General features: G+C 46.6%; 1 protein-coding gene across 1 annotated transcript; it reads right to left on the reverse strand.

Moving 5' to 3' along the window:
• Positions 1-1,337: 1,337 nt before the first annotated feature.
• Positions 1,338-4,019, reverse strand: LOC124701094. The gene is made up of 2 exons (XM_047233142.1): positions 2,894-4,019; positions 1,338-1,437 (listed from the first exon to the last, which is right to left on the reverse strand). Exons 1-2 carry the CDS (start codon positions 4,017-4,019, stop codon positions 1,361-1,363), a joined length of 1,203 nt encoding a protein of 400 aa, XP_047089098.1. The 3' UTR covers positions 1,338-1,360.
• Positions 4,020-13,167: the final 9,148 nt, after the last annotated feature.

The following is a 13,167-nucleotide window of genomic DNA, read 5'->3' on the forward strand; positions in this document are numbered from 1 at the left end:
ATGAAAAAATTGATGAGTTGTTTGAGTTTCTTATGGGCCTTTGGAAGAACCCGGGCAAGACAAGTACCAAACTCACCAAAGTTTAAAGAACTTGCCACATTCATATTAGCTACATGCTGTACACTTCAGTTTCTTTTAAAATTTCTTGCCATGTGTACTATTATTACATTTTAATTACTGGATTGACAAGCATCAGCATTGTGCTTACATGTTACCTAATCTTGCAAGATTGTTGTGATTGATCATAGAAGAAAAGATTCAACTCTAATTAACATCTCTTCTGTTGTTGGGCTGCCACTTATTCCGTTAAAAGGATTTTCTTGCGTGTTTTTTATCTGCTACCTAGTCACATAATTTGTGCGACGACTTGTCCTTCCGTCACATATATATGAGTTCTTGATCAAAAAAGTATATCTTGGTCCTTACTCTGGGTTTCAGGTTCGTTGTGCTGCAGTTGAGAACCGGGCTTGACTTGACATGGGCTTCAAACAAGTGTACTGTTTTTCTTAAAAAAAAACTTGAGCTTAATTGCTGATAGAGTAACTGGTCATTTGTGGATTTCGTTTCCAAACAACACAATACAATGATCTTTGTTGTGCTGTTGAAGACTACATTCTCATAGAAACTGTCTACATATTCCCGTGTTAAAAGAATGCACGAAGTTTTATTCTGATTGTTCCAATGTTATAGTACTCCATAGAAACTGAGTTCCAGACCTGAGTGAATGCAACATTTTGTATTCCGGTATACTCCGCACCACAGGTTGGAGAGGAGCTGTTCTCGTGCATTTTCTGTAAAGCTACAGGGTATGTGTGCATTGATGCCTCGCGGTTCAATCCACGCCCGATGGCAGATGCTAAAGGCAAGTTGATCCCAAGAGCCCAAGACACAGACTCTGATAAAGTGATAACTTTTCGGAGACGCGCGGACAGCATCAAATGATCAAAGGCCAGACCAAAACCTCATTTATGTCGAGTACACTCACTGGGAGTTGACAAGAGATATGAACATAACAAGATCGTAGTAATTGCCTTACTGCCACAATACCATGATCCTTATGAACTGTTCCTTCAGTTCTGAGCCAAACATACCAATCATCCATATCACCAAATTCTGAAGATCAGTATTCTACTAACATCTGAACTAAAATGTGATAACCAAAACGTTTCAGCAGCCATTGCCGACTGCCAACTGGTACTCTAGTAGTCACTTCACTTCAGAACGGGCATATCCACGTGATGAGTTACTTCCCCTACCTGAAATCAGAGAAAATAATTTTTTGTGTGCACAGCTTAATTAATTTGGTCTGTGGAGACATATAAAACTTAACTGATGTAACCTGCTATGTTAACCCTGCTTCTCATTCCTCATGTTCGTCTCGCAGATGCAGTCGCTGCAGCTCTTCATCCACGCCATCATCAGTCTCCTTTGCTGAGCCTTCAAAGGACAGATCATAGCATATATGTTAGCCAAGGCATAAATACAAGCTTCAGCCCATTTGATCATATAATTCTAGTATTCCCTCTGGTCTCTTTTAATTGACTCGGATTTAGCACAACTTTGTACTAAATCTGAGTCAATTAAATAGGACCGGAGGGAGTAGATAACTAATATATATTTGATAATATATCTAAAGGAATCCTGATAACCATTACAAAACAAAAAGATACAGTACTAGATTTCAAGAAACCAAACTCTTAGTGGCAATTCTAATTCGGAAAAGTAGCTCCCTTAACAATAAACAACAAATTTGCATATACACATAGTGAAGCACGACACTGAACATTTACGGACATAATTAATTTGTGCTGAAGGAACTGGATGAAACCCGCCAATGTGGTAACACTTCAATATTCTGCTCATGCCTACCAGCTGATTCAGTATGCATATTTTGTCAGACCATCGCAAGTATTGGAAACAAAAGATAGATCAAGATCATTGTACCTAGTACTGTCTACAAATAACACCAAGAGAGAATGCTATGCTTCAGAAAGCAAACATTTGTCTGTGAAATTTCCTGCAGACAGTTTTTATCATAGATGTGCATGTACACGTTGAAGTGGTAACAAAGTATCTTTGGAAACATTAAAGAAACGTCTTCTCTTAAAATAATAGCACTAGCACATGATCATTTTTATTCAAAGTGACCACACTATGTACAAGAGAAAGCTATGTTTCAGAAAGTTAAATACTTGTGCATGGATTCCTGCACATTGTATCTATCAGAAATGTGCATGTATACATCAAACTACTAACAGGGAGTGTCTTTGGTAACATCAAAGACATATGAAACCCATGAAGGACCGTATAACAATTCACTTATATACAGTCTTGTCTTATGTACATGATGCTTCGCAAAATAACTATTGGCAACGGTATATCAGTACCGAAGCTGTGCCAACCTCAACTGAGATTTTTTTGATAGACAACATATGGAGGAAGAAAAAAAGGAGTACACATAGCAGTTAAAGATCATCTTTAAATCGACACTCATATCAAGCATATAACCTTCAGTTGAAGCTTAAATTGTATACCGGACACATGCTTAGGCAAATTTGGCTGGAATTATTTAATTTGCATTAGATGTAGTTCAGTAAGTAGTATGTCATACAATACATCTCTCATAGATGTGATAAAGCCATGTGTACATATTGGAACAGAAGCGGTTTACACTACAAGTTTCCTTTTCTTAAAACAAGCATTATCTGCAGCATCAATAAACACAAGCTGAACTAAAACAGGCTCAAAATTATGCATCTGTGCTCTACCAGAACTGAAATGTTAGAGTAATTAAGTACATCACCCTTCCACAATGCTGCAGAGAAACACACCATTTCCAATCGCTAACCAGTATGTACGTGCAAAGAGGGTCGAAATAATGTAGGAGGATTACCTGAGCAGAGAGCCGGTGGCAGCTGCCAAGCCTGAACGAAGCGGCTGGCGACCTTTTCCATGGAGGGTTCGACGAGCTCGTAGACCTCGCAGTGCACGACCTTGCGAGCACGCACGTCGACGCCGAGCAGGTGCCCGTCCAGGAAGAAGTAGACGACGTCGGGGTTGGTGGGATGGATGAGCGCGAGCACGGGGATCTTCCTGGGCAGACCAGTGGCCTTGTAGCTCGGATCGTTGCAGATCTCCGTGAAGGTGGCCTCGCACTCCAGCGTCCACGAGCCGACCGGATGGTCGTCGAGCGTCCACACGCTGATCTGCGCGGCCCCGCTGCGGCTGTTACGGTTCCTGTACATGTCCACGAAGCGCAGCTTGCCGGCGCTGACGCCGACGCAGCGGTACTTGTCGAGCAGCCCCGCGGCCTCCCTGGGCTTGAGCACCTTGCCCTCCGGGAAGTGGACGACGGTGAGCGTCGGGTCGTCGGCGAAGGGGTTGCAGGTGAGGAGGCACCAGGCGAGGTCGACCCACCAGAGCCGCCCGGAGCAGGAGAGGACGCCGTCGGCGCCGCGCCAGCTGCGGCAGGGAAGCGGGTAGGCGACGCTCTGCGTGACCCACTCGCCGACCTGCGACGAGAAGCGCAGGAGCTCGGCCTTGGCGCTGCCGAAGACCGGCTGCAGCTCGGCGACCATGTAGCCCTTGGGGGAGGTGATGAGGCCGATGAAGCCCGGGCCGGAGAGCAGCTCGGGCTTGGGGAGCGGGAAGGCGGCGGTGGCGGGGGCGGTGGCGTCGAGCAGGAAGTAGGCGTCGAGGTACGGACACCAGGAGACCCCCTGGTGGCCAGGGGTGTCGGTGATGGTGGGGCCCGGGGTGGCGCGGCGGCCCTGCTCGGAGTGGAGGAGGATGAGGCCGGATGGGTCGGCGGCGATGATGGTGGGGGATCTTCTGGAGGAGGCGCGGTCCGGGTAGATGCGCTGGGGGATGGTGAGCAGCGCCACGCGCGGGGGCGCCGGCAGCGCGAGGGAGAAGTCGGCTACGCCCGGAGGGAGGTCGGTGTCGGCGTCGGCGGCCGGCAGTACCCGCGGCACGCTGCCCAGGATGACCCACGACGGCGGCGACGCGGCGGACGCCATATCGGTCGGGTGGTGGTGCGTGCGTGCGCTCGGGTCTGGAGGGCGACGGCGTGAGATGGGGGTTAGGGTTATATGGTGGCCGGCGAGGCGAAGCGAAGCACGCGACGGCCGTGTGCGCGTGGAATGAACCGGAAACAGTGGTAGGTGGTCGTGTTTGGAACTTTGGGTTGGGGGATTTCTGGCTGAGGCAGTACAAAAAGCTCACGTCCTTCTTTATCTCTAAAGACAGGATATCCTAACCATCCAACAGCTATTCCATTCCCATTGTCTATTGAGCCTGCTCTGAATAATCCCCCTTTTGCCGGATTATTACCAATATAATCATAAAAGACTAATTTTTCGGGAATTTTAGACCAAGCTTCTGATAAACTAAGATTTTCAGCTAAACCATTACTTGGAATTGTGCTGCGGAACTATGATGATTTGATTTGTAAATTGTAAGGCATAAAAAAAATCCATTATCTTTTTTTTTGTGTAGGCCACATATGGCTGTATTTTTCCTTAAAAAAATTCACAAATAAGTATCAACGCAATATATACATGCGTGCATTATTTTAAATTTCTCTGAAACTTTAAAATAGCGTTTTATTTTTAGTTTTTGATAAACGGGTGGGCCTATATCCATGTCCACCAAATCGATTTTCATATGAACTTGAGTTATGTTCATTTAAACTTTGAACTTGTTGCCCAAACCTAAACTGGACCCAATAATGATCACACCGATCTTTCCTAGTCTAAATCGAACGTGATGGGCGTTAGAGGTGTGGTTAGGCGGATTTTCTCTTTGGCTCTTGCTTTCATCCATTTCTTTTGATTTTATTTTTTGAAAGTACAAGCGGCACGGTGGATGTGGTTATGTGGAATTGTGTGATGAAGCTACACTGATTTTTCTACGTGATTTGATGGGTGATTTATGCGATGATGTGTATAGGGTACAAGCTGAAGGAAGAGCACATTGCACGACCAAAGAAGAATAGAGGATGTTGTCATTGCACTTCAAGCTCAACTTGCTAAGAAGAATGCATAAATTGCAACTATTAATGGTAGATATGAGGGCAGGGAAATGACGGTTTACAAAAATGTGGTGCTAGTGGTTATGATCATTGTGTCAGCTTTAGTAGTAGCGAAGTGGTTAATCAAGATGAATTGTTGGTAATTTGTATTCAGTTTGTATGGATTATGATGTTTCCATGCCTCCGGGCGACCCTACACACTTTGGATTTCCCACGAATCCAAGAGCAACAAGCAAACTCAAGAACTCAGTCGGGGGGGGGGTATGTAATATGCATTGGTGCAATTTTGGATTAAAACCTCCTCTTTCTTTCTATCAAATGGAGGAAGTAATTTGGTTGAATTGGAGATCCTCAAAATTTTGTGTTGCAACAATGGAGTGATAGAGATAGAGCTCAATTCAATAGAATGTATGGTTCACCTAACCTCCTCAAGGACGAACAAAGGTGTTTCATAGCTCAAAGGAGAAAACTATCCATTTGGGAAATTCGGTGTGTGTAGTTCCAAACCGGAAGCTCCAACGTGCATACCAGTCAATCGGTTCACACGTCGAAAACCACCATGGTGACAAGACCTAGACGGGTCACCTTCAAGCTGGACACGATCGCGGGGAATCAATTTGAGCAGGATTTTTCTGATAAGTTTTCCGGCTTAGATATGCTGAAAACAAGGCCCACTCAGGTAGGAGATGATGGCGAAAGACCAATGTAGATCTGCTTTGGTTTGCCAAGAATTTAAGATAAAAATGTACCACCTCGTTGCACACGTTGGTTCTAGTTCGATACCCGAATCAACTGAGGCCAGATACAAATCTATCATAGTGGCACTAGACCCAGAGTCAGGTGACTCACACAGATAACCTATCAACTAGGAGGAATATGATGCTGCCATGAGGGAGATAGATGCTGGAATTGCTCTTGATTAGTAGTAAACCAACCCCTGCCTTGTAGGTCTTCAAGACTAATGTAAGTAATGGCCGCGAGGTCGAGGAAATCTGCAAAATGGCAAAGACCCAATGGCTGAAAAAGACAATGGAGAGCCACCGCCGGCCCTTGTTCCACCTCAGCATCAACTAGTGGAGAAACAAGGCAGGACGAATGGTGTTACTCCTCCCACAGATCCGCCACAACCCCCACCCACCACCTAAAATGTGAGCGATCCCTTTATCACCCCGGCTGAGTAGGTCATGTACAGGAACATCCTCATAGAAACTGTTACATTTGAGCGCATCGGAGATGTTACTACACTCGATGCCAAACACCATGAACTGTTTGAGGCATCCAAGTACCACAAGGAAGCTCACCAAAAGGTGGAAAAGGACATGTCCTAAGGGCTAGAGCGCTGGAAACAGAGTCCAAGCATATGATCTCCGATGTCTACGCACGCTTATATTCCTGTAGACAGTGTTGGGCCTCCAAGAGCAGAGGTTTGTAGAACAGCAGCAAGTTTCCCTTAAGTGAATCACCCAAGGTTTATCGAACTCGGGGAGGTAGAGGTCAAAGATATCCCTCTCAAGCAACCCTGCAATTAAGATACAAGAAGTCTCTTGTGTCCCCAACACACCTAATACACTTGTCAGATGTATAGGTGCACTAGTTCGGCGAAGAGATAGTGAAATACAAGTAATATGGATGATTAGGGCATCTCCAACCGGGCGACCCAAACGGACGCGCTGGGCCGTCCGTTTTGGGCCGTTTGCGTGCCCGAGCGGACGCGCGGACGGTGCCCCGCGTCCGCGCGTCCGTTTGGGTCGCGCGCTGCGCCTAACGCGCCAGATTTGGGTCGCGGCGCCCATGGTATGTTTTTCTTGTAAATTCACTAGAAAAACGCAAAATAAATTATAGAAAAAATATATAAAATAGTTCAAATGCTCAAAATGTATTACACATTACATAGTCCATGTAATCAAGGATAAAGTATTATTCAAATAAAATGAAAAAACGATACAAATGCTCTAGGCTTCAGGATTTCCTTCATGATTGTTGTTTGCAGCATTGCTGCCTACATGCTGCCACATGTGCTCGACCAAATCAGCTCGAAGCTGGTTGTGTACAGACTAGATCTCGAATTTCATGGTGCGCATGAAGAATGTCCTGGAATGATGCCGGACCACCTTGAGGAGTAACCAACTCTCCTTGGCCTTCCCGAGTCATTATCAAAGAGTGAATCATCCCGCTCTACCTCAACAATCATGTTATGCATGATTACACAAGCGGTCATCACCTCCCACGAGTTTGCACATCCCAGGCTCTGGCAGGGTGTCTGACGATAGCCCAACGAGCTTGGAGGATGCCAAACGCCCGCTCGACATCTTTCCGGGCTGCCTCCTGCTCTTTGGCAAACCTTGCCTCCTGCTTCCGAGCTGGGGTTTCGGATTGTCTTCACGAGTGTAGCCCAAGGTGGATAGATACCATCAGCAAGGTAGTACCCCTTGGTGTAGTGGTGGCCATTGATCTCAAAATCCACATCGGGGACTGACCGTACGCTAGCCTATCAAACACGGAGAGCGCTGCAGACTTATTGATGTCATTGTGCGAGCCAGCCATTCCGAAGAATGAGTGCCAAATCCATGTGTCATGGGAAGCAACGACTTCAAGAATGACTGTGCACCCCTCGGAATGGCCGCTGTATGCCCTCTGCCAACCAAAGGGGCAGTTCTTCCACTCCCAATGCATGCGATCTATGCTGCCAAGCATCCCGGAAACCCCTGGAGCGTTGATCGACAACGAGACGAGCTGTGTCCTCTGCATTTGGTTGCCGGAGGTACTGTTCTCCGAGCGAACCGATCACCGCTCTGCGAGAACCTGCACATCGATTCCAGGGCGGTTGACTCACTCATGCGCGTGTACTCATCTACGAAATCACCGGCAGCGCCATATGCGAGCATCCTAATCGGCTGCCGTGCATTTCTGGTACGAAGAGAGGCCTACCTTGCCAAGTGCATCCACTTTCGCACAGAAGTAGTCGTCGTAGATCTTGACGGCATCCATTATCCGGCGGAACAGCGGCCTGTTCATCCGAAAACGACGGCGAAACAAGTGCGGCACGAACAATGGATTGGGTTTGAAGTAGTCGTTGTAGAGCTGGTCGTGGCCGCGTTCTCTTTTGCGGTCCAAGGCGGCCGCGCGCCCCGGCAAGGAACCCCGGAACACGGGATCTGCGAGACAATGTGCTCGTGGATGAGCACCGCAGCATCCGTGAAAAATTCGTCGTCGGACTCCTCTTTCGACGACGTGTCGATGAAGTTCTTGAAGAAGTACTCGTCGTCGCTGTCCACCATGATGCGAAAAGGGACACATATTAGTTCGAGCATTTGAACGAACACCTCGCGAGGCGGAGGCGATCCAAATGCTTCTGCGGGGACCTGCAGCCATGGCCGTCTCAGCCGACTTGCGGTCCGGAAACACGGTGCGGGAGGGCTCACCTCCGGCGGAAACGGCGCGAGCTGCGAACGGCGGGAGGTGTCGCGACGGTGAGAGGACAACAACGCCGGCGCCGGCGTCCTCCGACTCTGCTACGACGCGGCGAAAGCAGCGCGGGACCTCGACCTATGCTTCCGCCCGCTTGCCGGCGGCTCGACGACGATGGCCGGCGTCGACGCGGTCCGAAATCGCCGGTCCGTGGGTGGCGGCGGAGCGGGTGGGGAGATGTGTGCGGTGGCCTTGTGTTTTGGGAGGCAGACAGGCGGGCCAGGGCGGACAAGGGGAGGACGCGAGCGACCAGCCTTTCGCGTCCGCGGCCACGCAAACTCGTCCAAGATTTGGGCCGGGTTTGGGTCGTCCCGGACGCCGCGGCCATCCGTTTTAGGGATGGGTCCGCGCGCTGGGCCGCGTTTTTGTCCGTTTCGACCCATCCGGACGCGCGGGCGCGGGATGGGTCGCCCGGTTGGAGATGCCCTTATAAGTAGTAATTGCAATCTAAAATAAAAATGGCAGCAAGCGAACATGTAGCAGAACTTGTTGGAAACAGTGTTTCAATGCTTAGAAACAAGGCCTAGGGATCATACTTTCACTAGTGGACACTCTCAACAATGATCACATAATTGAATAAATAAATGTTACTCTCAAACACTCTCTTATTGGATAACAAACACCATTCATTGTGTAGGGCTGCAAAAGCACACCTCAAGCCGGAGTAAACAAGCTCCACAACGTCATAAATGAATCACACACGATGCGCACACTGTCACCATCACACCATGGAGAGTGACTCCGGAGTTCATATTAAAGTAACCTCTAGAGTGCATAATAGACAAGAGCTACATCTACATATTCAACTAGATTACAAAGCTCATGATCACATAAAGATCACACCATGGGAGAGAGAGATGAACCACATAGCTACCGGTAGAGCTCTCAGCCTCGAGGGAGAACTACTCCCTCCTCATCATGGGAGACGACAACGGCGATGAAGATGGCGGTGGTGTCGATGGAGATGACTCCGGGGGCAATTCCCCGTCCCGGCGGCGTGCCGGAACAGAGATTCTGTCCCCCGAAACTTGTCTTCGCGATGGCGGTGGCTACGTAACTTTTTGTGGAATATGACTGATATATCTAGCGTTTTCGCATCTGGGGCAATATATAGGCGAAGGGGCGATGTCGGTGGAGTCCCGAGGTGGGCTCCCCACCTGGCGGCGCGACAGAGGGATGGGCCGCGCCCCCCTATGGTGTGGCCAGCTCGTGGCCCCCCTTCTTCTCTCCTTCGGACTCCGTGAAGCTTCTGGAAAAATATGGACGTGGCCTTTTGTTTCGCGCAATTCCGAGAATATTTCCTGTGTAGAATTTCTGAAACCAAAAACAGCAGAAAATAGGAACTGGCGCTTCGGCATCTTGTTAATAGGTTAGTGCTGGAAAATGCATAAAAATGATACAAAGTTTATATAAAACATGTAGAAATTGGTATAATATAATCATGGAACATCAGAAATTATAGATACGTTGGAGACGTATCAAGCATCCCCAAGCTTAGTTCCTACTCGCCCTCGAGTAGGTAAACGATAAAAAGAATAATTTCTGAAGTGACATGCTACAAACATAATCTTGATCAATACCATTGTAAAGCATATGAGATGAATGAAGTGACTCAAAGCAATGGTCTATAGTTTGCTAACAAAAAGATAATGACTAAACAACTGAATCATATAGCAAAAACTTTTCATGAATAGTACTTCCAAGACAAGCATCAAAAAGTCTTGCATAAGAGTTAACTCATAAAGCAATAGATTCTTAATAGAAGGTTTTAAAACAACACAAAGGAAGATTTAATTTTCAGCAATTGCTTTCAACTATCAACATGTATATCTCATGGATAATTGTCAACACAAAGTAATATGATGAGTGCAATAAGTAAGCATGTAAGAATCAATGCACATAGTTGACACAAGTGTTTGCTTCTAAGATAGAAAGAAGTGGGTAAACTGAATCAACATAAAGTAAAAGAAAGGCCCTTCATAGAGGGAAGCAGGGATTAAATCATGTGCTAGAGCTTTTCAAGTTTTGAAATCATATAGATAGCATAAAAGTAACGTTTTGAGAGGTGTTTGTTGTTGTCAACGAATGGTAATGGGCACTCTAACCCCCTTGTCAAACAGACTTTCAAAGAGCGGCTCCCATGAAGGACGTTATTGATACGTCTCCGACGTATCGATAATTTCTTATGTTCCATGCCACATTATTGATGTTATCTACATGTTTTATGCACACTTTATGTCATATTCGTGCATTTTCACGGAACTAACCTATTAACAAGAAGCCAAAGTGCCGATTCTGTTTTCTGCTGTTTTTGGTTTCGAAATCCTAGTAACGAAATATTCTCGGAATTGGACGAAATCAACGCCCGGGGTCCTATTTTGCCACGAAGCTTCCGAAGTCCGAAGAGGAGACGAAGTGGGGCCACGAGGTGCCCGGACCCTAGGGCGGCGCGGCCCCACCTTGGCCGCGCGGCCTGTGGTGTGGGGCCCTCGTGCCGCCTCTCCGACCTGCCCTTCCGCCTACTTAAAGCCTCCGTTGCGAAACCCCCGATGCGAGAGCCACGATACGGAAAACCTTCCGGAGACGCCGCCGCCGCCGATCCCATCTCGGGGGATCCAGGAGATCGCCTCCGGCACCCTGCCGAGAGGGGAATCATCTCCCGGAGGACTCTACGCCGCCATGGTCGCCTCCGGAGTGATGTGTGAGTAGTCTACCCCTGGACTATGGGTCCATAGCAGTAGCTAGATGGTTGTCTTCTCCCCATTGTGCTTCATTGTCGGATCTTGTGAGCTGCCTAACATGATCAAGATCATCTATCTGTAATTCTATATGTTGCGTTTGTTGGGATCCGATGAATAGAGAATACTTGTTATGTTGATTATCAAAGTTATGTCTATGTGTTGTTTTTGATCTTGCATGCTCTCCGTTACTAGTAGATGCTCCGGCCAAGTAGATGCTTGTAACTCCAAGAGGGAGTATTTATGCTCGATAGTGGGTTCATGCCTCCATTGATATCCGGGACGGTGACGAGAAAGTTCTAAGGTTGTGGATGTCGTTGTTGCCACTAGGGATAAAACATTAGTGCTATGTTCAAGGATGTAGTTACTAGTTACATTACGCGCAATACTTAATGCAATTGTCCGTTGTTAGCAACTTAATACTTGGAGGGGTTCGGATGATAACCCGAAGGTGGACTTTTTAGGCATAGATGCATGTTGGATGGCGGTCTATGTACTTTGTCGTAATGCCCAATTAAATCTCACTATACTCATCATAATATGTATGTGCATGGTCATGCCCTCTTTATTTGTCAATTGCCCAACTGTAATTTGTTCACCCAACATGCTTGTTTATCTTATGGGAGAGACACCTCTAGTGAGCCGTAGACCCCGGTCCAATTCTCTATACTTGAAATACAATCTCATTGCAATACTTGTTCTACTTGTTTTCTCGCAAACAATCATCTTCCACACAATACGGTTAATCCTTTGTTACAGCAAGCCGGTGAGATTGACAACCTCATCTGTTTCGTTGGGGCAAAGTACTTTGGTTGTGTTGTGCAGGTTCCACGTTGGCGCCGGAATCCCGGTGTTGCGCCGCACTACATCCCGCCGCCATCAACCTTCAACGTGCTTCTTGGCTCCTCCTGGTTCGATAAACCTTGGTTTCTTTCTGAGGGAAAACTTGCTGCTGTGCGCATCATACCTTCCTCTTGGGGTTCCCAACGAACGTGTGAGTTACACGCCATCAGTTATCTCTACCAGCAAGGTAGATCATCCCTCTTCTCTTCTGTTTACACATGTACTTTAGTTTTATTTATGGATGACACTCCTCCCAACCTTTTTCTTTCACAATCCATGGCTAACTGAATCCTCGGGTGCCTTCCAACATTTCACATACCATGGAGGAGTGTCTATTTGCAAAATTAAGTTTCTTACTGATGAATCAGGGCAAAACATGTGAAGAGAATTATTAATGAAAGTTAATTAATTGGGGCTGGGCACCCCATTGCCAGCTCTTTTTGCAAAATTATTGGATAAGCGGATGAAGCCGCTAGTCCATTGATGAAAGTCTGCCCAACAAGATTGAAAGATAAAACACCACATACTTCCTCATGAGCTATAAAACATTGACACACATAAGGAGTAATAAAGTTTTGAATTGTTTAAAGGTAGCACATGAAGTATTTACTTGGAATGGCAGAAAAATACCACATAGTAGGTAGTTATGGTGGACACAAATGGCATAAGTTTTGGCTCAAGGATTTGGATGCACGAGAAGCATTCCCTCTCAGTACAAGGCTTTGGCTAGCAAGGTTGTTTGAAGCAACACAAATATAAACCGGTACAGCAAAACTTACATAAGAACATATTGCAAGCATTATAAGACTCTACATTGTCTTCCTTGTTGCTCAAACACTTTTACCAGAAAATATCTAGACCTTAGAGAGACTAATCATAAAAACCAAATTTCAACAAGCTCTAAGGTAGTTCTCCACTAATAGGTTTAAACTACATGATGCAATGGCTTAAACATGATCTACTTGAGAGCTCAAAACAATTGCCAAGTATCAAATTATTCAAGACAATATACCAACTACCACATGAAGCATTTTCTGTTTCCAACCAAATAACAATAAGTGAAGCGGCTTCCAGCTTTTGTCATGA

This window comes from Lolium rigidum, chromosome 3, assembly GCF_022539505.1.
Source record: "Lolium rigidum isolate FL_2022 chromosome 3, APGP_CSIRO_Lrig_0.1, whole genome shotgun sequence".
NCBI classification, from domain to species: domain Eukaryota; kingdom Viridiplantae; phylum Streptophyta; class Magnoliopsida; order Poales; family Poaceae; genus Lolium; species Lolium rigidum.